At 38.3% G+C, this 25,166-nt stretch overlaps 4 protein-coding genes across 4 annotated transcripts in view; 2 read left to right on the top strand and 2 right to left on the bottom strand.

Annotated features, from left to right (window-relative positions):
- Nucleotides 1–563, top strand: part of LOC106115552 (cytosolic carboxypeptidase-like protein 5) — a 10,829-nt gene extending 10,266 nt beyond the window's left edge. Inside the window, exon 21 of the mRNA XM_013308982.1 lies at nt 549–563. Within this exon, the coding sequence (XP_013164436.1) occupies nt 549–563 (15 nt within the window). The remainder of the gene's footprint in view (nt 1–548) is intronic.
- Nucleotides 564–1,686: 1,123 nt separating this feature from the next.
- Nucleotides 1,687–3,117, bottom strand: RpS14 (ribosomal protein S14). The gene is made up of 3 exons (NM_001312413.1): nt 3,070–3,117; nt 2,644–2,888; nt 1,687–1,953 (listed from the first exon to the last, which is right to left on the bottom strand). Exons 2-3 carry the CDS (start codon nt 2,878–2,880, stop codon nt 1,735–1,737), a joined length of 456 nt encoding a protein of 151 aa, NP_001299342.1. The 5' UTR covers nt 2,881–2,888; nt 3,070–3,117; the 3' UTR covers nt 1,687–1,734.
- Nucleotides 3,118–3,562: 445 nt separating this feature from the next.
- Nucleotides 3,563–7,254, top strand: Sar1 (Secretion-associated Ras-related 1). Its single transcript, XM_013309617.1, has 5 exons — nt 3,563–3,722; nt 4,001–4,050; nt 4,623–4,742; nt 5,375–5,676; nt 5,770–7,254. The coding sequence occupies exons 2-5, from the start codon at nt 4,008–4,010 to the stop codon at nt 5,884–5,886; spliced, it is 582 nt and encodes a 193-aa protein (XP_013165071.1). The 5' UTR covers nt 3,563–3,722; nt 4,001–4,007; the 3' UTR covers nt 5,887–7,254.
- A 3,505-nt stretch (nt 7,255–10,759) lies between these two features.
- LOC106115553 (histone-lysine N-methyltransferase 2C) overlaps nt 10,760–25,166 on the bottom strand; it is a 32,242-nt gene continuing 17,835 nt past the window's right edge. The window contains exons 40-55 of the mRNA XM_013308983.1: nt 25,103–25,153; nt 24,010–24,069; nt 22,086–22,466; nt 21,721–21,879; nt 20,520–21,638; nt 20,324–20,383; nt 20,162–20,252; nt 19,984–20,084; nt 13,959–19,811; nt 13,623–13,841; nt 13,337–13,492; nt 13,074–13,212; nt 12,096–12,375; nt 11,812–11,941; nt 11,460–11,642; nt 10,760–11,254 (exon numbers count right to left, since the gene is read on the bottom strand). Coding sequence (XP_013164437.1) covers nt 11,162–11,254; nt 11,460–11,642; nt 11,812–11,941; nt 12,096–12,375; nt 13,074–13,212; nt 13,337–13,492; nt 13,623–13,841; nt 13,959–19,811; nt 19,984–20,084; nt 20,162–20,252; nt 20,324–20,383; nt 20,520–21,638; nt 21,721–21,879; nt 22,086–22,466; nt 24,010–24,069; nt 25,103–25,153 — 9,075 coding nt within the window. The 3' untranslated portion in view covers nt 10,760–11,161. The remainder of the gene's footprint in view (nt 11,255–11,459; nt 11,643–11,811; nt 11,942–12,095; nt 12,376–13,073; nt 13,213–13,336; nt 13,493–13,622; nt 13,842–13,958; nt 19,812–19,983; nt 20,085–20,161; nt 20,253–20,323; nt 20,384–20,519; nt 21,639–21,720; nt 21,880–22,085; nt 22,467–24,009; nt 24,070–25,102; nt 25,154–25,166) is intronic.

A 25,166-nucleotide genomic window follows, 5' to 3' on the forward strand; every position in this document is an offset into this window, starting at 1 on the left:
CCGACCCATGCGAATAGTTTCACAAGAAGGTTTGTGAGTATCGCGAGTTAAACAAATGGAGACAGACTTGTAGAGTACGTTAAGTAAATGTTGTTCACTTGTAAAAATATATTGAAAAGAATGTTGTCTGCGCGCGATACACCATGTGTTTGGTAATTTCATATTAAAACGCTTATAATAATGTATGTAATGTAAAGAAAATAAAAAACGTTTACATTTAATGAATCTTACAAAAAAAACTTTGACATATTGAGACTGTTTTTATGCTTAAGGCAGCTAATTGGTTTTTCTCTTTGCAAAAGACGTGTTGTTTACTATTTGTATTTTGAATTATGTTAAATTAGTTTATTTTTATACTTTCACGACGTTAGGGGTTAAAACTTCGTGGTTTTTCGATACTTGCCATATTTAAAAAAAAAATTAATATATTTTTGTGATTCATGTAGATAGTATTATATAAAACGCTTCTTACTAATATTAGTGCATAGTGACTTATATGTATATCAATATAATGCCGATAATTTAGATCGTATTAGTTTATCTTTTAGGAATCTGAATATTAATTATATGAAAATGTATCATTTATCACAAACAAGGTAATTTGGAGATGTTTATTTAAAAATTTTATGTAACAGCTTTTAGGTTTGTAAAGAAATATTATAATTAATTATAAATGTTGTAAATTGTAGTGTACCTAGAGGAATAGGCTAGTGCGCTCAAGGAGCAATGTTTGATATCTATCTATTGATCTCATCAAATTATCTTGACATTATTGTCATAAGGAGCGCTTACAAATTTTAGGTCACAAAATCTTTACCTGTATGTAAAAATATTTATAGATAAAACTTAATATAACAGGGGTGGTCAACTTTATTAGATTTTTAGTTTATTGACGGAACTTTTGGCGATCTAACAATTACAAACTTCGTAGAATCTTAAATGAAAAGATTCAGTACACAATTGTGTAGTATTTTTTATTAATTAATTATTCTTAATCAATACCTATTTATATTAGTGTGGGTATTGTGTCTGACCATTTGTTTTGCCTTACTATCATATACTGGACTAATCGCGATCCACTGTTTGGCCACCCCTGTAATATAGAATCTAAAGTTTCAATATTATTTATCGACTAACTTTCTACTACCAAAACGTGATGCGATGTTTTGGTAAAAATTCTCAGTATAAATATATATCAAAGCAATCACTCCAATTTCGGTAGATCAGATTTTTATGATAGATTAATTTATATTAATTTTCTATAGATGTTTTAATAACGTCAACACAAACATGTGCAATAATGTTAGATGTAGACAAAACAATTTAATATTGTTTTAAAAGTTATGTACTACAAATTTTAGTTGGAACAGTTTTTGTCATTGTGGGGACATAGTATTTAGTAGTTAACAATTTGTTTATCGGTATTGAATCTGTCATTAATAAAATATAAAAATAACAATCCAATGTTTCACAATATTATTGTTTTATTTATTGTCATAAAAGTGCAATTTAGTGTCTGGATTTAAATTAAATACGATTTTGATGGCAATTGATTCTAATTATCTTAGATACAGTAACCCATTCGAAGTGGTATCTTGTGTGTGGTTTACAATATACTCACAGAATTTAGGCATTATCTGGAGATTGCTCCAAAGCTCTCTCATCACAAAAAATAAAATACTTAAAAACTGTAAACAAATTTATTGTAGTCCACAGTTGCCTTAAACTAAAAAATTACAGCCTGCGTCCTCTACGACCACCCTTCCTGCGCGTAGAGTCTGACGGCACTGGTGTAACATCCTCAATGCGGCCAATCTTCATGCTGGAGCGGGCTAACGCTCTCAGAGCTGACTGTGCACCAGGCCCTGGGGTCTTTGTCTTGTTTCCACCTGTCGCACGAAGCTTGATGTGCAAAGCTGTGATTCCAAGGGTTTTGCATTTTTCAGCAACATCCTAGAAATTATATAAAAGTTAATTAGAAACATTTTAATAGATTAATTTATAATATGACTAAGTAGTGAGCCATTTTATAAGTAATTATTGTCATTGAATGCACATAAATGTGACAAAACAAATTTCATTAAGTTTTTTTATTTATCATCTGAAAAATATAATTAATCCCCACAGTCAATCTCTTGTATAAGTAAGAAAAGACAATATTAAATCCCTCTATCATTACTTGAAAAAAAAAAGACAAATAGTGTTCACACATTTTACATGTGTCTTAAATTCACAATTGTATTAACATTATTTTAGAGTCCCACCAAAACTTTATTAATATATTAGGTTGCTCATTACAACTAGCAAAATAAATAAAACATATAAAGCTAGTCAATTATGTATATGCTGTCATTAAAAACTTATTCATGATTATTGCATTCGATTATCTCTATATTAAGGAATAGAACGAGTATTCTACTTGTAAACTTCGAAACAAAGTGTCATTTGCTTGCAAAATTTTGAACATTAGGTTTAGTTCTTCGATAACTATATCGTGTTTAGTTAAGTAAAATAAACAAGATTTCCTAAATAATTAAGTAGAGAGCAGAGTAACTCCTACGATAGTCAATTTCAATAATAAACAATGTGCAAAAGAGGTTATAGATCACGCAAAGTAATATCAAAATAATTATTTGTACAAACCTGTGCAGCCAACATAGCGGCGTACGGTGAAGCTTCATCACGATCAGCTTTTACTTTCATACCACCTGTGACTCTGGCAATAGTTTCCCGACCAGACAAGTCAGTGACATGGACGAATGTGTCGTTGAATGATGCGAAAATATGAGCTACGCCGAACACGGTTTCACCCACCAAATGCTGCGGTCCCAGAGTAACCTGGACCTCCTCTTTAGCAACTTTGTTTTTCCTTGGAGCCATGGCTTATCCTGAAAATGACAACACTTTGCAGCACCGATTTACAACCTCAAATAATCTCAGTAATCATTGCACTATTTCCTATGAAACATTGTATATATAATAATATAATACTGGTCTATAAATCAGACTTCTTATTCCTGTTTAAAATCACTTAATTCTTAACATATTTAAACGAAAACTTGAAAATACCTTTAGCTTTAAAAGCTGTCAAACACTAAAAAGACTCCCGGATGCCAGTGTTTCCAGCATTACAATAATAGTGTTAAATGTCAAATTAAGTTTGCCATTAAGAAAAATTTAAGTAATAAAAAGGTTTAAACATAGAGTACAAAAAGAAATTAGTACTCAAAAACATGTGAATGATTCTTTTATTTTGTTAGTTTACTTCTTTAGATCCTTCTATACGTTGTTCTTGTATAGTTTTTGAATCCCCTTTAATCTCGAATTGAAATATTAAATCACCACACAAGTTGTGGTGTGTTGTACTTTACATAATGAATACCAACAGATAAGTGCCTAGAATAAAATTTCTGTTGGAATTTTATTGGAAAGTAGCGAACATCAAAGTCTACTATTTAAATTTATTCTTCTACATTAATTAGGGAGTACATGATATTATTTCTAATTTTATATTATAAAATTTTGAAAGGTGGCAACCATATCAATGTGACAACTTCCGGAAGTAGCGTACGTCATTCATTGCCAACAGATTGATATTTCTTCGCATAGTTTAGCTCTTCATAGTAAAAATCGTCAATTTTAACGACGAAACGTGATAAAAAACGTGCGAATTATTGTGATAATTTCCTTTATTGTTAGTAATTCTAGTTCAATTTTAATAAGTGAGTATTTCATTTGTTTTTGTGTAATATTTGGTTCAATTTCGACAACGCAAATGACGTCCTGTCATATTACTCAATTCACAAAAGAATATTTCCACAGCACCTTGAAGAAACTTGAACTTGTGTGCCTTCTTCAATGATTTATCATCGTGTTACAGTGATGCCAAATTAAACTACGCAGCAGATAACATGCATATTTGCAAGTCATCACTTTTTATTCAGTCTTTGTGGAAAAGTTGAAGAGATGTGCTGAAATTAATACTATTTCCTAATTCCAGATTAAAAATGTTTATCTTGGATTGGTTCACTGGTGTCCTAGGATTTTTGGGTAAGTTGTGTTATGAGCAGAAATGTCTACATTTTCTCTACTTTCAGAGATTTAACCAATATATACTAAGTTTAAAAATGTTTTTGTCCCATAAGTTATAAAGAAGTATATTACATCATTTTAATTTCAATTTCTACACATATCATCACTTCATTGAAATTCAAATGAAAAAACTTTGACCTTAATACAACAGATTATGTTTAATTTATATGCTTTGATAAGAATAGTTTTTTGCAAAATTATCTAATTGTTATTAGGAACATTACAGAAGGAAGAAATTTAGATTTACAAGTGTTTTAGATGTTTCTTTTGTGATTGTTACAAAAATATACAGTCAAATTGAGAATCTGCTTTCTTTTTACAACAATTTTAAAGGCATTTAAAACTATTATACTTATTTTTCTTTTGAAAATACTTTGCATTTAGTGAAATTAGTTATTGTTCATTTAATTTAATCTATGCTTGGATTCTTTAAGCACATTACCTAATTGGTTTGAAAATATTAAATTAGATAAATGTTATTTATAATTAACAAATTAGTAGATTTAATGGCATTTCTATTTGTTGAACAGGATTGTGGAAGAAATCAGGCAAATTACTGTTCCTGGGTCTAGACAATGCGGGTAAAACAACACTCCTGCACATGCTGAAGGATGACAGATTGGCACAGCATGTGCCCACACTTCATCCCAGTGAGTAAATGATAAATAAAACACCACTAATTTAAGAAGTATGTAATGAAGAATTAAAAAATTGTAGTTGCATCAAACATTTAGAGTTGTATCCTAATACTTAATGTAAGAAGTTACATTTTGGATAAAAAGTTTTATGTGGTAAAGAGATTACTAAGATAAATTAACATTATATTTTTACTCACTCAAGGCATACAAGATGTACAAATTATTATTTTTATAAAAGCTAAGTATAAACAGATATACTTGTCATATAAACTCTTTATTATTTATTGGAAATGCAGGCATTGACTTTCCAATTTATGTTGCCTGTCATTATTGTTGAAGTGCCATATAAATTATGAAGACAAGAAATTTATGATGAAAATTGTAAAATTAATAAAAAAGGATATAAATCTTTTGCACATTTACATAACATTGCTTGTAATCATAATTATTATGTATTAAAATATACAACTACAGAAGTAGTTTTGTAATAAATATAATTTTAATATCATGGTATCTATTTTTCTAGAAAATTACATAGATGAGCAATTTATTTATGTAATATTTCCCACTAATGCTACTTCTTTACAGTCTCAAAAATCAGGCTGAGTATTTGAAAGTGACTAATATATGTGTTGTGTGTTCAGCATCGGAGGAGCTGTCGATAGGCAGCATGCGGTTTACGACATTTGACTTGGGCGGGCATCAACAGGCGCGCCGCGTGTGGCGCGACTACTTCCCGGCGGTGGACGCCATCGTGTTCCTGGTGGACGCGTGCGACCGCGCACGCCTTCCCGAGTCGAAGACTGAGCTTGATTCTCTGCTCACTGACGACACACTCAGCAACTGCCCCGTCCTAATCCTCGGCAACAAGATCGACAAACCAGGCGCAGCCAGCGAAGACGAACTTAGACAATTCTTCAACCTTTACCAACAGACCACCGGCAAGGTACATACATACATGCTGCTTTATGCTTGATCTATTCCACTGGCCAGGAGATCAGAGATTATGGGTATTTGAATCATAAATGATGTGTTGCAGGGCAAGGTATCGCGGTCGGAGCTGCCGGGGCGGCCGTTGGAGCTGTTCATGTGCTCGGTGCTGAAGCGGCAGGGCTACGGCGAGGGCTTCCGCTGGCTCGCGCAGTACATCGACTGAACACAGCCCGCACACACAACACGCGGCTCGCTTATAATCGTATGCTTTTTATCATTCAACTCCCGACGTAGCCGTCTTCGTATTTTAAATTTTGCTTTGAAAGTCCTTCTAATTTAACTATACATAAATCTGAAGATATTTACAATGTCTTGTAAAATATTCCATCTATGTATGACACAGTTTATTTAAGTAAAAACGTAATATTTTGTTATATTTCTTTTACTAGCATGTTAAGGATCGGCTACGTTTAAGAAATGGTAGCGAACGCGCCCGTTTGTAAGCAGCCTAGCGTTCGCTTACTAGTAATGCGTTGTCTTAAGAGGCTCCCCTATATATGTTAGTATTCAGCTGCCACATATCTACAATAATTTTTCAAGCATAAATCATAAGTCATGTTGTTCTAAAATATAAATAAATATGTAATATGCTTGTTCTTTATTCGGCCGTGGAATACCATTCTAAGTGTTTTGAAATTCAAAGTACAAAATATCACGCAAATTGACATCTCATAAAGCCGTCAAAATTAGGCAGAAGAGACAATAATTGTAATTGCCACGTCTATTCTAAGCGTTGTTTGTAAAGTATTTGTACTTATGTAATAAACATTTGTTTACATAGAATACTTATATATCTAGTTTTGTTATGTACTTAGGAACAGTACAAATGTCATAAAATGGAGCTTGTTGAGACCTGAGCATTACTAGATAGCGACGTATAAAAGCAGTTTAACAACATCCACTGCGAATAGTTTAAGCTAATGGTTAATTTGAGGTTCCGATACAATATTAAATTACAACTTAAACCAATACTTCTTTTTATATTACAAGGTGGCAAACGAGCGAGCGGCCACCTGAAATCGCTGAAATAGCGAAGTGACCTGTTGCCCATAGACATACGCAATTGCATATGCTTCGGAGGAAAGGATGCACAGAATGAAAATATTTTTCCTTACCATGCATCCTCTCATCCGGAAAGTCCACTTCCACTTCTCATCCTTTCCTTATAAGAAAAAGGGTGGTAAGGGAAAGAGGACTAAATTAGACCTTTGGGACACACATTTATTACATTTATTGTAAAGAAAGATAAAATGCAAAATATTAAATGTCAATCCATAAAAAGATACTTGTTATCATGTTGTAAAGATTAGTTTTATTATGAATATCAAGAAATTGGGAACCTCATTTAGAACTATAACCCATTGGGTTACGCAACTCCACAAATAAAAGGAATGTTATTCCTTCATTAATATTATGAATTTTTAATTTTTGTTTGCAATCAAGGTAAAGGTGCAACTCCATGGCCGTTATAAAAAGAATTTCTGTCTCCAAAGCTGACTTTGTCTGTTAGTTTCAAATATTTATTGACATTACAAAGAAGTCAGTTCGGCCAAGATATAAGTGCATTGTGTAAACATATACAAGAAGACATATTATTTTATAAATATTATTTGCAGTTCTTATTTATTTCATTCCAACTTTATTGAGAAATAATATTTGACCCATCATATAGCTCATTCTATTGTATAATTGTAAAAGCGACATCTGGTATATTTTTATAAAAATTTTCAATTGTTTGTTTTATTGTCAGCAAGTACATTATACATTTCTAAAAGGAAATGGCTCGTCAATTTGTCAACAATATAAAGTTATTGAGTACTTCCTTCATTCTAGCATTTTTTAGTTTAATTAATCAAATCATAAAATCGATTTCCTTGACTCTGTACCTGTGACACTCATTGTTGGTTTCCGAGACTAAAATCTCTGTATAAAACATCGTCAATCCCTGTCATTATCTTTGACAAAGATAAAAATATGTTTTAAACGGAATTTTCAACTCAGAAACACACGGCAAAGGGAAGAATGCTTAACGAATGTCACCTTCCTCAAATCGGGCAAGCTGTTGGAGAAATGTTTTTAATCGTGAAAATATCAGCAAAGTTGTAATAACACGTTTATTTGTAATGTAATAGTTTAATGAATTCAAAATAAAATGGCGCATATCGAATTGTTTGAATACGTTAGTATAATGTTGTATATTGGAAGACAATTGTTGCGACAAGCCATTTCTACCGCACTGTTGAGTTCAACATACGTTGGCCCTCCAGCTTTATTTAGGATGTTCTTCGATTATATTATTTGCAGTTAAGTAAAAAAAATAAAGTTTGTAATAAAAATTTATACAAAACGATAGCGTGTTTTATTTATAACTTATTACACAAATGCAAACCAAATGAAGTCAACTAACTGCTATGCAATTTTAAATAAATAAACTTAACCATGGCCTTGTAACCTCTAACTTAAGGTAGGCTCCGAGCTCCTCAGCGGGGACATGTAGTGAGTTGATGACGATGACACGATTCACAACCTATATACCTATAACCACGGACCTCCATTTAGCGCAAATCACCGCCCTCAAATGATATTTAATAGGTATAAATTAAAGACAAAAAATTATATCTAATTAAAAGTTTAATGACAGGAAAATAATGTGATAAAAATATTTAGTATAGAATATTTCTTAAGAAATACATAATTTTACAAATACACAAACTTCTCAAATAAAAAAAAACAATGTTGATTAATGTAAAAAAATATGGGAATGCTTTAAATAAATAATTTGATGGTGAAGCGATGCAATATCATTCATAAAAACATTTTATTTTGTTTATATAAAACTTAAACACGATTCTTGATGTCGTATCGATCTTTTACATTTATTTACAATATGAAATCGAGATATGATATTGCACATTTTAACACTTAAAATTAGATTGCATGATATACAGGATGTCCGGATATGCCGAGGTAACGGAAGGCCGCCGTTTTCTTGCTCTAAAATAATTTAAACTTTACACGTGAATCCGAACACCTGTATTCTATCGAAACCGATGGCCACTTTCAAACTACGCCCGACAAAGACACAAACAGTAGATGTAATATTTTATATTTGTTTAATTTGTTATAAAATTCGTATAAAGAAATGATATGATGAAGAGATTTCAATTTATTACAATTTACAGAAATATAAAGGATATTCGATTACAATATGTAAATCAATTATATTTCATGTCACTCTTTAACGATAACTGCATTTCCGCATACACACCCAACCCACAAGTAAAATTAACCTTTTTTCAATTCCTGTTAGATTCTTAATATAAAAAAAAAACTAAATAAGAATTACATGATTTTACGATGTCTACGCTGTATAAAGTTTAACTACATTTTTTTTCAATCAAATACTTTACAACAGTATTTTTTACTCAATGGTGAAAAATCACTAATTCATCTTAAATTAGTTGTGACTTAGTACTTTTGTACTAAAATGAAACGAAATTAGTTAAAGTTACTTACAAAGAACGTATTTCAAAAACGTTTGTTTCATAAAAAGTAATAAAAAAAACTTTAGAAAACATTGAATATTGCTTTAAAGTTGAAAAATACTGTTCTACAAACGAAAAAGAGTACGTATGTTTTTATTTCTATTACGCCTACTGTTCACACCATCTAAGCTCGAAGAGTAGCCCTTAGCCCTTCCTAAGTCACGGGTCACTCTACATCCTACAAACGTTATTATAAAAATTATACTAACTACATTACACGCACGAATTCTAACGGCTTATTCAAACTATGCATGTCGGCGCTTAGCAACCAAGTCACCGTCGTGTGTGGGAAATGTTTGCGAGGACGCTTATTACTTTTTAATATGAAATTAAATGTAAACCGAAAAAATATTAACTACGTATGTTTTTCTTCTCAATTTAATAAACTGAAAATATCAAGAGTTACGCATTTCACAAATATTAATTTTATATTTAGAATAATCTCCATTAAAACTTAATATTTTAATGCATCAAAATTGTAAAATGATTGTATTCATAAAATTTAATATTAAACCATATGTTTTGTGTCGTCCATCGCAAACTGCATACTAAAATATCTAGGAACTTAGAAATAGGTAATATTCGACAGCGGTCGGCGCGCAGTGTTGCATTGACCAAATGGCCGACGATATTGAAAACTAATATGGCCTAAACCCTGTTCAAACCTATACATATATGTATGTACAATTTAATATACAGTTACTGTGCGTTTCCACTGCACTGTCGTCTGTACTAAACATGTGGTGTCACAATATGCACATGTGTGTGCAGTGAAAACGCCCAGTAAGAGTACTCCGATATCCGCCGTGAATTCGTGCGCGCCCGCAAAGGTAAAGCTTGTATACAATAGCTTAAATACATTTGGATAATATTTAACTGCACATCAAAATAATATAATAAAATGTATTCATTGAATATTAAGTAAAAAAAAACATTTATTTAATTACAACAAACGAAACAATTTTACTACATTTTTTTTGTATTATAAATATATGAATTAGTTATTGATTGATCACAATTTTGTTTTTAATTTAATTTAATTTGTTTTATTGACTTTATAGATATGATGTGCAGTGAAACTTTATCGATATACAATATGTGGACTAAGGCGACGTGTGGTGTTCCGCAGTATCATTAACCTATGTAATATAGACGTACAAAACGGGTCAGGCACAATGTGGCATCACCTAACTCCTACGCAACTCTCCCGCTGCTCTAACACGCAAACTAAATGCACTCTTCTATTTGCTAACTTAACCTAATCGACCGACAACCAACATACCCTCCATTGAGATTATCCATTACCTTCCAAACGATCGAATAAAAAATACATCTCTTACCTATAACTAATTACATATAAGTTGCTTAATTCAAAAGAAAATTACTTAAATCTCTACTATAATAAATAATTCAATAATGAACTTCAAAAAATGTCAATAAAAATTAAATGTTTTCGAAAATATATCTATTATAGATTGCATGAAATATTATAATTAAGAAATTATAAATTCTACGTACATTCGAAAGAAACAGGTTCACATCAAAAATGTAACAACAATGATTTATACATCACTTACAACTCACTATGTACAAAATGTTTCATTTTCATATCATTCTAAATTGAGTTACAAAATTACAAACCAAAATATGTGTAAAACTCTGTAGATATTGTCTTATTGATAACGTTACATCACATGTCAGCTTGAATCCATTACATATGTTTTATATATAGCTCTATAACACGGTGTAAACTCACTTTGGTACATAAAACTAAATTCATAGCCTTAACTAGGGGTAGAAGGGGTGACTGCTCACTGTGTCGACTGCGACGTGTGGGATGACGGTCATTGGGTGTAGGGGCACAAGTTTCTCCGCTTGCCGCAGTTGGGGGCACTAGTTCATCCACTTGCGGCAATTGGGGGCGCCACACATGCACATTATCTTGTGCGCGTCATCTTCAATGTCAAACTTGTAGTCGTACGCGAGCTGTGCAAACAAATAATATTTATATATATACACATAATGAGAGTTGTACGTATTCTTCAATTGTGCAAATGGCAAAATTGCAGGGAATGAAAGGACTTACAATCCTTAATACGAAACCCCCAGAAGATTCATTTAGCCCCTTTTTCCCAGAAGAGCCATTAGATATCTCAAGTATTGTAGGTTTAGTGACAAATCAGTTGTTTACCTCCTCTCCGCGCGCGATGCGTCGCTTGGCAAAGATGATGATGCGCAGATGCCTGTCGAGCTCGACTGTCTCGGCGACACAGTTGGGCTGACACGAGTGGTTGATGTAACGCGCCAGTCCACCACTCAGCGTCGCGTCCACCACGCGCCGCTCGTCCAGTCGGAACATGTAGATGCCGCGGTTCTATATACACAAAGTATGCACATACATACAACATTAAACTTGAAATATTGATTAAAAATTATCTATTTAAATTTTTGTCAGGAGGAAGTAAGATGGATAGAATGCTATAATAATTTAAAACACACATATAAAAATTTAAAAACAAACAGGTCATCATAACGATAGTTACCTTGGCCTCGTATTTCTTTTCGCGTATTTCAGACAACTCTGATCGGATAATCTCTCCGATATATTCGATGACCATAGTGTGCTTCTCCAAGTCCCGAGCGGCGTACAGACCCAAACCCTGGATTTTAGACCTGCAAAAACAGTAGCTTAAAAAATATATCATGTGATTTGAGTCTTAAAAAATATTTTTGTGTACACACGTACTTTATCAAACAAAGTTCAAAACGAAATCATCTGCACGATTATGAGATGGTTATTTAGAGAAGTGGACATGTGTGGACTAACCTGGCGAGGTATACGTTGTTGCGCCACTCGAGCTTCATCTTCTTGTACTGCGAGCTCTTGGTGTGCACGAACTGCTTGGTGTAGGGGCAGGCGGGGCTGTCGGGCGGGGGCGTGGCGGGCGGGGCGTGTGGGCGGGGCGCGCGGGACGGGCCGGCGCGCCGCCACGTGCAGCGGCCGCGCGCCTCGCACCGCGCACACCCCGAGGGGTTCACCGCCAGCCCGCCCTCCAGCAGCGCGCTGCGCCCGAACTTGAACCGGTAGTCTGATAGTGTTTCGATACCTGGAACACACACACATTAGTCTTGTTTTCTTTGTACCTGGACGACATTGGGGATTAACAACAATTATTGTCAAATACACTATCAATAAACGAACATAATTTTTGATTTTGTAGATACACATGGTTTTTGAAACTTGAAATTCGTAGTCGCATTGTTTGCAATATACTAACATAGTAATAATAGTGTCTTGTTTATTCGTATAGAGCAGTGTATGCCGTCAATAACTTGCAAAGATAAAGTTGATATATTCTTATACTTTTTGCTCAGTCAGGATTGTCGAGGCGGCGCGAAGTTGACCGTTTGAACAATAGCAGGTCGATAATAAGGTGATGTTATGTTGCACTTGCTTTCATCTCATCAGTTTTTGCCTACGTAAATTGAAATATTCTTTATTAATAATGTACCTAATTATGGTCGTCACTAAAAACTAGATTATGACACCTTTAAATTCATTATCCTAAAAATTGTTCTGAATTGTAGATTTCATTTTTTTTCTTTTTAAATATGTAAATAGCACAAACCATAAATACATACAATCTTGTCACACCATACCTATAACTTCTACTACCATTTTCCACCAAGTAAACCTTTCTTGAATCACAATTGAAATATTTGTCGCAACATGTTAGAAGTCTGCAGTTTTTGTAATATGTATAGGAAGACAAAAAAGGGGATTGTTAACATATTAGTAACTGACCGGGCAGACTCTCGAGCACGCGCACAACGGCGGGCTCGGTGAGGCCGAACAGATCCTCCCCGGTCACGTAGTTGGGCCACAGCTTCAATACGCCCTCCTCGTCGCGGTTCTCTCGCAGCGCCGCCACTGCGTCTAATACCTAATATTCAAATAAATTTATAAGTTGTGGCAACATTGGTACTACATCTATATATAAGGAGTATAGCATATGTGTGTGTGTGTGTGTTTGTCGTTGTTATGTAAGGAGACATCAGTGTACTAACAGCAGCCCAGGCAGCACGAGGTGTGGCAGCGCACATCTCCCGGCGCGACTCGTCCTGCGCGCGCACGTGGAAGCGCGGCCGCCCCTCCTCCTCGGAGATCCAGCAAAGGTACCGGCAGCGGCTGTTGGCGCGGGACATCGACCAGTAGAACCGTACCTACGAATCAAGTGGAAATAGATAAGCAATGATGTGTTAGATAGTATTGATTACCTTAAATGAAAAAGATTGTTTGTTTTTGCAGGAAAATTGTAGTTTACTAGCACCCAAAACTATTTAAACAACTAACGATCTTGTATCCGATGGGGTATATGTAGTTGGGCGTGTGGAAGGCGGGCAGTTGGTGCGGCAGCAGGTGCCCAGGGCTGAGGAAGATGAGGCCGCCGACACGTATGAGATGATTGGCGTCCGAGTGCAACATCACCGATGCAACCTGCCGCTGCTCGTCGCGCGACACGTATACGCGGCGCTGCACGCTCAACGTCGTCAGCTCGTTATCTTTCTCGTTCTGCTCGGCAATGCACAAACAAAACATATTAAACATTGTCGGTATAAGATTGTTTTTTAGTTTTTTAGTCCACACAATTCTTCAATATCAATAAAATTGTGTACGTAGGGTATTTACCTTAGGAGCGTGTGAGGCGCAGAAGGCCGTTTTATTCTTGTAGAAGACGCAGTTTTCCTTGACGGCGCAGCCGAGATGGTAGACACTGCCGCAGCGCACCTTGAAGCAGCGTACGGTGGCGCCGAGGCGGCGGCACGCGGCGCAGGTGGCGCTCATGCCGGCCGCCAGCGCACCGTCCACGTTCATGAGTGCGCCGCTCACAGTCTCGTACACGCCGGCCGACCACAGCGCGCAGTTGAGGTGCACCCAGCGGTCCACGTCACAGTTGAGTAGCCGCGACACGCCGTCGCCCACCCCGTCACCCTGGATGCCGCACAGCTCGCATTTACGGGTGTCCTCGTTCGTCACCGGCATTATCGCCACGCCCGTTCTAAACACCAGTTCCGTTAGTTCCCTGTCTGTGGGACGTTTGTATTTAACCGGTGGTCCAATGCAGCCCGGCGACCAAGCCTTATAGCGGATGCCCCTATATTTCTCTCTTTCCACGCTTTGATTACTTTTATCGTCTTGCTCTACGCTCTTCAGATCTTCGTCTAGAGCGCTCACGTCGTCACCAACTTCCTTCATTAGCTCATCATTATCTAATGAATCGATAAATGACAAATCCATCTTTTCATCTTTTATGTCGGGTTTTATGTCTAAATCATCCGTTTCCATGCTCTCAGTCGATGCCGTGTCGAAGTCGTCCCTGTCCTTTGACAAGTTGTTTTCGATTTCAGACTTATTGTCATCTTTAATGGCAACTTTCGACTTGCCATCGAGAATAATGTTGGTAGGTCGCCAAGCGAATCTCTCGTAGCATTGGGTACTACAAAAATAAAGTTCAGAATCACTGTCGCAAAGAATTTCCTCCGCGTTCCCTTTGTTAGCCGAAAGTAGAGGGAATTCGGAGGCCTTTGCGCGGACGACAGAATCCAATATAACAACGTCACAGTGCCGACAGAATTTCGCTGCTCCGTTTAATATACTTTGAATGTCTATTGGTGTTCCTTCTTTGCCGTCTTTTCCTTTTGATCTATATAATCCCAGTTTATGAGAAGGCGGCGTCGCCGTCCTTTCAATTATTTGGTATGACGTAGGAGGCGGTATGTGAAGAATACCGGCGAGCTCTTTCAATACGCCGAGAATATCTTCAGCCGCTCCCGAGGTGAGTGTAAGCGTGACAGTAACATTTTCATTACTTTCTGTGCTTCCCGGAGAATCATCAATTTTAGTTTTAAGCGGTGAATTGGTGTCGACGCTTTTAATTGATTTTTGACATTCATCTTCGTCTTTGACTTGAAACAAAGACAACGGCTTCATACGTATCGGTATGGGAGCAATCAGAGGTATTATTGGAGATATTTTTCCTGACGGTGTATCGCTATCGTCCTCATCATCCTCGTCGTCGATGAACCTTAGTCCCGGGAATCGGTCTGAGGGCTCGATCTCAAATCCTTCTGGGCTTGAGCAGCTGATGATGCTATCAGGTGTGTCTGTATCTCTTTCTTTGCAAATAAAGTCTAGTTTCTTATCTTCGGGATCTTCGTCGAATATTATCGGTGGGAATTCTTGGTCATAGAAACCTCGCTGAGTAGAAGTCGCTTGTTTTTCTGGTATCGGTTCTTCATCGCCAAATGGTTTTGTATTATAATAATCTGCGACGTTTGGTATTTTAGCATTACCAAACTCCCCGGTGAGATCACCTTTTAAAATGTCATAATCTTTACTTTTTAGTTTAGTTAAATCACCGGAACCAAACAATGGACAAACTGAATAATTAACTCCAAGCGTAGGTTCTTGAATTTGCATAGGCGGTAAAAGTCGTAATTGAGTCATTAAATTGTCTATGAACGTGTCATAGTCTTCCTCGTATCTGGAACCTTTACGCGGTCTTTTCTTAGCGTTAACTGAGCTTAAGTTACTTTCGGCGGCGGCTTTCATATTCATTTGCATTTGTTTGCGCTTCTTTTGCTGATATTCTCGTCGCTTACGTTTTTTTGCTTCGGTGGCGGTTTCCGGAGTGTTAATTTCTGAAGTCGAGTCCATAGTCACACTTTCAGGGTATTCTTCTTTCATTGGTTGATCTAATTTTCCTTGATCGGATGCAGTCGAGATACCGGATGTAGCGGATTGTTGAGAACTTTCATCCAACAATTCTTTTTTAACATCCATAGGTGTAAATGGCCTGTGTACTGGACTCTGCTGAGGTGGTGCCACCTCTTTTTTGATTGTCGAGTTAATTTGTTGATTTTCTAAATTCATCGAATACATTGGCGTCGATTTGATAGTAGGCGAACTTTCTGGGACTGGTGTTGTTTCTTCTTTGTACATAATTTTTATTGGTTGTTTTCTCACATCCATTAACGACTGTGTCGATGTCTGACTCATTGGTGAAATGGATGATGTAGGAATTGAGTTTTGTGTCGGGCGATTATTAAAACTGGAACTGACCGTAGTCAAATGTCTGGGAGAATTATTTGGTATTTCTACTTCTTGTGTTAAAGCTAAAGTTGGAGGTGGTATCGAGGGTCTGGCTAGCTGAGCCTCTAAAGAGGAAATTGTGCCCAAAGCGGGCGCCGTCCTTTGTATTGTCATTGTCCGCTGGGGAACCACAGCCGCCGCTGTAGTCGTCGTCTGTAAAAGTTGCTTCAAAAGAACATTTTGTGACTCGTCATTTCTTTGATTTCCAACGCCAGTATTTTTACTTGCCGCGTTGTCATTTGTATTCGGTGTTGCATTTGGTTCATCTGTTTCCATAGGTTCTGATTTAACTGTTACGGCTTCGACGCTGTGCCTCTTTGTAGGCTGTATGTGACCGACTATAACTTCGGTTTTAGGCTCATCGGTAGACTTCGATCTTTTTAATGGGGACGTTAATTGAGTATGTAACAATTTTGATGATGTTATAAAATTTATCGAGCCAGGAGGTTGATTAGACTTTATTTGCATTTGTGGCATTCGCACAGTGACGTTCGGGGCTGGTTCTTTATTACTACTCATTACTGCTCTCGACGTCATTACTAAAGCAGGTGGCTGACTGGAGCTAATATTGTGAGAACTGAAGGATATGTTACTAGTATTGATCTGCCTGGTGGGTTGAAGTAAGGTGTGACCTAATATACTTGTGGGCAACTGCTGAGCTTTTTGAAACCCACTTATACTTGTTGTGATAGTATTATTTGAATGAATCAAAGATACTGGTGCCGACGAATTACTATGTATTTTTGAAAGAGCTGGCATTTGGATTACTTGTGATGCCACAGTAGCAACAATAACATCTTCACTTTGCGTGAAAGCTTGATTCGATATGAGAGTGGGCTGCGCAGGGGATTTCATTAATGTATTTTGTATGGGGGAATTTATTGGTGACACAGTGGGAGATCTTCTTATCTGCCCTATAGTCGACAAAGTGTTTACACGCGAGCCCACCATTTGCGCCGCACTAATTGGCATACTTTCTGAACTATGAATTGATGACTGCGGCTTCTCGATTCTTTGAATAGGAGAAGGACGTGAAGTGGTCACTTCTACCTTAGAAGACGGTAACAAATTTTCAAAGTTCACTTGTGTTGGGGTGGTAGCATCGCTATTTTTTCTCATGCTAGAAATACTCTGAGGTTCTAATTTCGACGAGTTTGTATTCAATGAAGACATAATAGTACGTAGCTGTTGTGAAACATTAGCCATATTCGAAGTTAACTCTGCCGGCTGTGATAACGGCGACAACTGCGGCACGCTGGTTGACTGCAGACTCAATTTCTCTTGTTCACGTTTTAATAAAACTGATGGCTCTTGAACTTCTTTGTTGTCTTGTTTCGTCGGTGTTTTATTAATGTTTGTATTTTGATTTGGGACATTGAAATGCACATTATGCTGTTGGCTTGTTTGTTTTATTTCATAGGTTTTCTCCTCCTCAGTTCTGTTTTCATATATACAAAGCATATCTTCTAAGGTTTCAACACGTTTTGTGTTTCCTTCGACCGCTTCGGAATGTTCTCGCATAGTTATATCATTAAGGTAGCGCTCTTGTGACGGTGTTGGCGAAGGAATCGATATCTGAACAGATTCTTGCGCCATATCAGATGTTATTTGCATGTTCGAGTCGATAACCATTTCTTTAGTTTGGTTTGCTATAGCTTTTATGGTTTTAACAACACTTTCATCTTGTTTAACCTCACTTGATGGATTTTGTATAAAAGTATTATTGTATGATAGCAATAAGTTGCTCTGTAAATTGTCCTCGGGCTTGTCTTCATCGTCACCTTCCATAATATTATCGGGAATTTTTTCTGGAATCGGATCAGGACTCTTTATATCTGCCTTTGCCAAAATAAGTGGTGTTCTATCAGTGATACAAAGTGTGTGAGGTAATTCAGTCTGCTGGCTTATTTCTGTCTCGATGTCAATGTCTTTGCTTGAATCTTTCATGATAGCTAAAGGTTTATGATCTTTTTGAGGTCCATGGGATGTTAAGCTCAGCAAAGACACTGAAGTAGTAGGATTTTGTGATTCACTATTTTCAGCAGAAACAGTGCTATCGGGGGATGCTGCATCGTCTTGGAATATTTTAGCTGGCAGTGTAACGTCATGTGTTACTGATAAGCTGGATAGTTTGGTGTTAGAGAGTGACAATGCAATCGGTTTTTCAATAGTTTTCACAATTTTTTGTTTTACTTGATGTTGTGTTAAAATCGACACTGGTAGTCTGGATGCACCAGTGTTGGAAGTTGCGAGACTGATCACAGGATTTAAATTGGATACTTTAGGTACGTTCGAAGATATAACACTTATTACGGAACTGATTGGCTTAGAAAGAGGTTGAGATGACATATTTACAGTTAGTGGTGGATTTGTGAGATTAAGAGGGACTTTCTTTATTTGAGGTTTGGGTCCACCGGCGTGACCAGTTACACTGGCAATAGGCACTGCGAGATTCTTCAAAACTGGTACAGAAATAGTTTGATTAGCAATGGAAACCGATGCAACTGTAGCTTGTGATTCGTTTATAATTTTTGTATTAGCATGTTGAGATAAAATGGTGGCATTGAGCACCGGCAGCCGGGAGAGCGCTGAGCTCTGTGACGTATTGACTATCTTATACTGCGGAACACTCGTCGAGGGCTGCTTCGCAGTAGCGAGACTGATTACGGCGACAGTTTTTGTAGTAGTTTCAGTTCTAGTTAAACACTTGTCCTGATGGGACGTGTCCTCGTCCATTTCATCTTCGGGTTTACCGCTATCTATCAACTCCTCAAAATCCTCCTCGGTGGCGATGCGCTCCTCCGGCGATATCGCTCCGGGTTCTACGACAACTATGTCATCATCGTCCAGATGTTCAACAAATTCCTCGACATCATCGTCGTTATCATCTTTAGCAAAACTCATACGCGCCGCATCATCGGAAGCCGTTGCATATTCCACCGCGTCGGTGGAAAAAACTACAAATTTTCGTCCATCACTAGTTTCACCGATTTCTTCCGGCCTTTCGCTCGGAGCAGCAGTTTTACCAGCGAAACGCGGCCGTGGAGGAGTCCGCCTTTTGAGTATCGATACTTTATTCAAGTGGGAGGGTGGTCGCCTATCGTCATCTTTGGGCCAAACGGGAGCGCCTCCAAAGAGACCGATTTTGAAGTATCTATATCCGGGCGGAAGGGGCGCCACATTGTGCGGGCGCCCCCCGCCCCGCTGGTCGTGGGGCGCCATGTGATGATGATGTCCGCCGCCGTGCTCCTGGTGCGTGGGCGCCGGGGAGGCGGCGGGCGAGGCGGAGGGCGTGGGCGTGCGCGCCACGTGCGGCGACCGCGACAGCGACGGAGACGACGGGGCGCCGCCCATCGGACTGTACTGCTGCCTCTGGAGCAGTTGTTGGCGCTGGAATACATAATACTATAAGTAATGCAGATCACTAATTCATGGTTGTGGTTTAATTTTAAATTTTTCTTCTTGTGTGAAGCATTGGACGATGACATAACTTGAGCCACGAAAAATGCAGCATATTTCACTTTCACTATTGTATGCACTTAGAAATACTTATAGAACTCACGGCCATTTCGTTAGCTGTGTTGCCTGGAGATGGCAACGGTTGCGGACTGCCGAGCGGTGATGTTTGTTGACGACTTCCAAAGGGTACCCCGACCCTCATACCTAGAAAAACGTATTTAACATGTAAGAGTCATGGTTTAGTGTAGAAATACTATTTTTATTTGCTTATATATGGTTACCTTGTTGATGATGGGGTGGTCTTGCAAACCGTGTTGGCAAAGGAGAGCATCCAGGGGCGGGTCTCGAAAATCTTCCCGTAGCATATTCATTCTAAAAATAAATAAAACATTAATAATACTGAAAAAGTTGTTGCTTTATTTTGTTGAAATAATATTACTTACATTTTGAAGTTGAGGCGAGTGCGAAGCTACAGGGCTTTGTATTTGTGATTGTTGATAAATCTGTAATTAATAAAGTAACCAAAATAAGAGAGCATAAGAATTTCTTTGGAAGTTGAATAGGCTTGAAATCACGACAAAAATATGATGTACTTTTAGTAGTATAATATTTTAAAAATTATTTATAAAATATAAAAACCTGCGGACTGCGGCTGGGCGTTGGTAATTGAGGGCTAGTTCTTTGCGCTTGCAATTGTTGAAGAAAATGTTGTGGTGACATCGATGACTGCATTGGTGATTGTTGCGTGTGTAACGGCGACTGTTGGATGTGCATTGGACTCTGCTGCGAGTGCATCGGGCTTTGTTGCGGATGCATCGGACTTTGCTGAGGGTGCATCGGGCTCTGCTGCGGATGCATGGGACTCTGCTGCGGATGCATCGGACTCTGTTGTGGATGCATCGGCGAATGTTGCGCCGATAACTGCTGCTGGGTGTGCAGCGGCGACTGATGAATCGGCGATTGCTGTGGATGCATCGGAGACTGCTGGGGATGCATGGGCGACTGCTGTGGCATGTTTTGCGTTTGCTGTGCATGCATCGGAGATTGTTGCGAATGAAGCGGCGACTGTTGCGTGTGAAGCGGAGATTGCGTCGACTGATGCAGCGGGGACTGCGAGGTATGATGCAATGGTGACTGCTGCGAATGTAGCGGCGATTGCATCGGTGAGGTAAGGTGATGCAGCGGGGACTGCGGCGCCAAGGAATGCAGCGGAGACTGCGAATGTGGCGACTGCACGTGCAGAGGAGACATGGCGGGCCGCGAACCAGGCTGCCGCGGCATTTGATTTCCCGCCGGCATCGATCCTCTAACTCCTGACAGCTGCTGCTGACTGAATTGCACCATGCCCCCGACGGACTGAGGCCTCTCTTGGACGCCGGAGAGTTGTCTCACTAGTTGCTGCTGCGGCGCACCAGCTTGCTCAATGACAAGTGTTCGACCGCCTTGGAGGATTCTACCTTGTGCATTTAGCGGTGAGGTTACTAAACCTATTCTTTGCTGCGAGATCGGTTGCCCGTCAGAATTTAACACGGATTGTTGGGTTCGTATAAGCGTCTGCTGCTGTTGCTGCTGCTGCGAGGGCGCTCCCTGTAGACCGATCTGCATCGGACGGTTAATAGTTGTCTGCTGCAACTGTGAATTTTGTCCCACATTTTGATTCTGAGTAAAGACACCCTGGTTGCTCGATATCTGTTGCGAGTTTACGATCGTTTGTTGTGCCAGTTGAGGATTTTGTTGGCGATGTTTAGTTTGGTATTCCTAAAATTATAAAACGATATTAAGATAACTTATATTGTTGATATTATTTAACTTTCAAAAGAAAATTAAAATGAATCCCAACCTGAATAAGAGTGCTGTGCTGCCTGGCTTGCTTCCTCGCAGATTCGAGGTGCTTCTGTAAGGCCTGTTGCTGCGTGGAGACCTGCTGCAGCGCGGCTGCGTCGTTAGGCATTAGCTCGTTGCCCGACTTCCGTAACTGACGCTGTTTGCTGTTCAGCGACTGCAAGTAAAGCACACTTATAGAAACGTTGTGTGAGATACAACACGAGTGCGAGGTGCACTACGAGTTCCCAAGTTAGTCACAGTGCTAAATATACTGTCATCCCAAATGATACACGACCTGCGGGTAAGAGTTAAGAAACACGGGAGGAGTGTAACACGCTACTACTGTAAGCACACGAACACGGAAGCAGCTACGGGGCTCACCTTGCGGGTCTTGCGCAGCTTCTGGACCTCGGTCTCGTAGTAACGCAGCTGGTCGACGGCGAAGGCGTTGTACTGGTCGAGCCATTGCTCGTAGAGCAGGCGCGCGTGGTGGTCGGCCTCGGTGAGCGGGCGCTCGGGCGGCGCGGGGGGCGCCGGCGGCGGCGGCACGGAGAACAGCGCGACGGTGGGCGGCGCGGGAGGAGGCGCCACGCTGCTGACGCCGCCCACTCCGCTGACTCCGCCCACGCCCGCGCCCACCGCCGCCGTGGCGCCCGGCCCGCCCGGCCCCGCGCCTGACCACTCCCCGCCCTCCCGTTCTTGTTCCCTCTTTTCCTGCTCCAGTAGCTCCTCCAGAAGCAACGGTTGCTCCTGGTTTACGTTCTGACGGTTAAATTTTGCTCTGGTGACTTTGCTCTTGGAGTGACGTCACCCGCCACCGTTGACTTTGTCGCCGGTTGCGTACGATTAGGTCGCGTATGATATGATACGCAGGTTCATACAGGTTGAATTTTTTATTATAGGATTTTTTTTTATTTTAGACAATGTACCCATCTCATCTTGTCAGAAAATTGTATCGTGTTTTGTAAACTAACTTTTATACCGTTATGAAATAACTGGTAATGATTATGTAAATACCTTAAATTGTATATTACGACAAAAGTGTTTTAAATAAGGACACAATTAGAAAAATTTAAGTGTAGCACTACTAAGATATTTGTAATAATAACAGAAAATTAACGAAAACGTAGAGTGCAAAGTAAGCTAAATAGATAAGAGCTAAATAGTGCCAATTACTAACTTTTGAACATTGTATGCATTGTGGAACTTTTTATTGTGAATAAACTAGACGATTTGTTTTGAATTTTTTAATTGTGATTTTTATTGAATTCTAACACTTTTAATTTTATTAATACACCAGCAGTTGCCCGCGATTTCGTCCGATGAGATTAAGATCTAGTAATAAATATAGCCTGAACAATGAAAGTTGTTTTAAAATCGGTTCAATAGTTACTGAGCCTATTCGATGCAAACATTGAAATTCTTCTTTACAATATTACATTTCATCTTTATTTAATTTACATTTTATTTAGCATACAACAAGGTGAATGGTAACCGGAACATACAACTGTTACTTAACTATGCTAAATAACATTTTCCTTCCAAAACAATGCTTTCAAACACACACACTTTCCTCCACCACGTGACACGAGAACATAGATGAGACAGGCAATTGACATTTGAAGCTGAATGAACATTAAGGTAACTTCGATTGCATACGTTAGTATGTTTAGTGCTGGTACTATTTAATTAAAGGTTATTTTTGTATTAGGAAAGTTGCTGAAAAGGTTTAAAAGGTTAGTCAGTACGCATGCGTGCACAATACAAGCAGAGATAAAGCACAACAGGTGATCAGCTGTGACAAGGCTACTAATAGATTGCCTTGTGCTTCGAGGAACTAAGGTGTAGAAAAGGGAGGATGTTTGAGGAAGAGAGAAGTCATAAATAACAAATCTTTGACTGGAAACTATAAGAAATGTTGAAAGTAAAGGAAATTGGATAAGATAACAATTCGTAAGTAAAACCCGCGTAAACGTAAAGATAAAGAAACATTCCGTATAGAACAATAAAGAATAAGATTTATGGAATAACTTTAAGAATTTACTCTGAAATGTACAAGTAAATGAGCCTAAATTTTAATGACCACATTCACGCAGAATATAAGACTAAACATATGATATTTTGTACCCGAAATATAGCACATATTAAGAAGATTACAAAATACTGATTTTTTTTAAACTGAAGTCATCTGAACAAAACGCGGTACGTGTGGAAGGTAGAGGGGGTTGGGGTTTAGGTGGGGGTTCCATGTGTTGGATGTGGTGGGTGTGGTGGGTGCGGGTGGTGGTGGCGGTCGCGTTCTGACCTGCAGCAGCAGCGGGCGGCGATGCAGCCAGTCGCCCCACGCCTCCGCGTCATACGGCGCCTGTACGCCGACAACCGATCACCGACATGCAAACAACACGCCTGTACTCGCCTGCACGACCTCCTCAACACAACGCCTACGACTCGCCTCGCCTCGCCTCGCCTCGCGCGATACATACAAGAGCTTTTTTTTTTAATTTATCGCAACCCGAAACAACTTTTTTAAATATGACTCAAATATAACAAATGTCTTTTTTTTAAATAATAAATAAGAATAAAATGTTTAGGAATTAAAAAAAACCCTTATAAAAGCGAGGCAACAGCATGTCGTACCCATGCAATATTAGTCCTTCAATTTGCACATGAAGCGAGCTCGTTACAATTAGCTTCTGTATATACATTCGTAATGGATCTCCGCCACCTCTTTGATAGCCAATGTATGATTAGAATTAATATTGCTGTGGATATTGCTACGCATTTTACAGTTTGCTTTTACTGCGATGCGATCGAATTAAGCGAATTAAATTATGAAATATAGGATCACATTTATCATTTATATTAGATTTGACAATAATTATGACATAAACAATTAAATACGGTATTTAATAGACGACGTAACGAGAAATAAATTCCTGGTATCAGTTGATGTTAATCTTTTACAATGAGGTCTTTAATCTTTAATTAATAAATGTTAAAATATTGGTGATGAATATTAATTTATAAATGTGCTCCCTTGCGTCAACATTACATTTAAAGCATATGAACTAATTTTGAACAATACTTCAAAATTAATACCATATATAACACGGATATCGGAAAAATTACTACATGCACGACATTGTTACCATCAACATGTTTGTAATGATTTCATATATTTAAATGTTATATAATGATGATGTTTTGTGATGTCATTTTAAGTTACGTATAGTTTGAAAAACAAATAAAAAAAATGATGAATATTTATTTTAAATTTTACAATTTATTATAATTGAGACTTAAAAATCTCTATATTTTATTTATTTAATTTTGTGAATTATATTTAAATGTAAATAAAATGAAATGTGTAGTGTTGTGTGTATGTGTGCGGCACATACCTGTGGGTAGGGCGGCGGCGGGGGCTGTGGCGGCTGCGGGGGCTGCTGCTGCTGCGGGGGCGGG

The sequence above is a fragment of the Papilio xuthus genome, unplaced genomic scaffold (genome assembly GCF_000836235.2).
Source record: "Papilio xuthus unplaced genomic scaffold, Pxut_1.1 DF827777.1, whole genome shotgun sequence".
Lineage (NCBI taxonomy): Eukaryota > Metazoa > Arthropoda > Insecta > Lepidoptera > Papilionidae > Papilio > Papilio xuthus.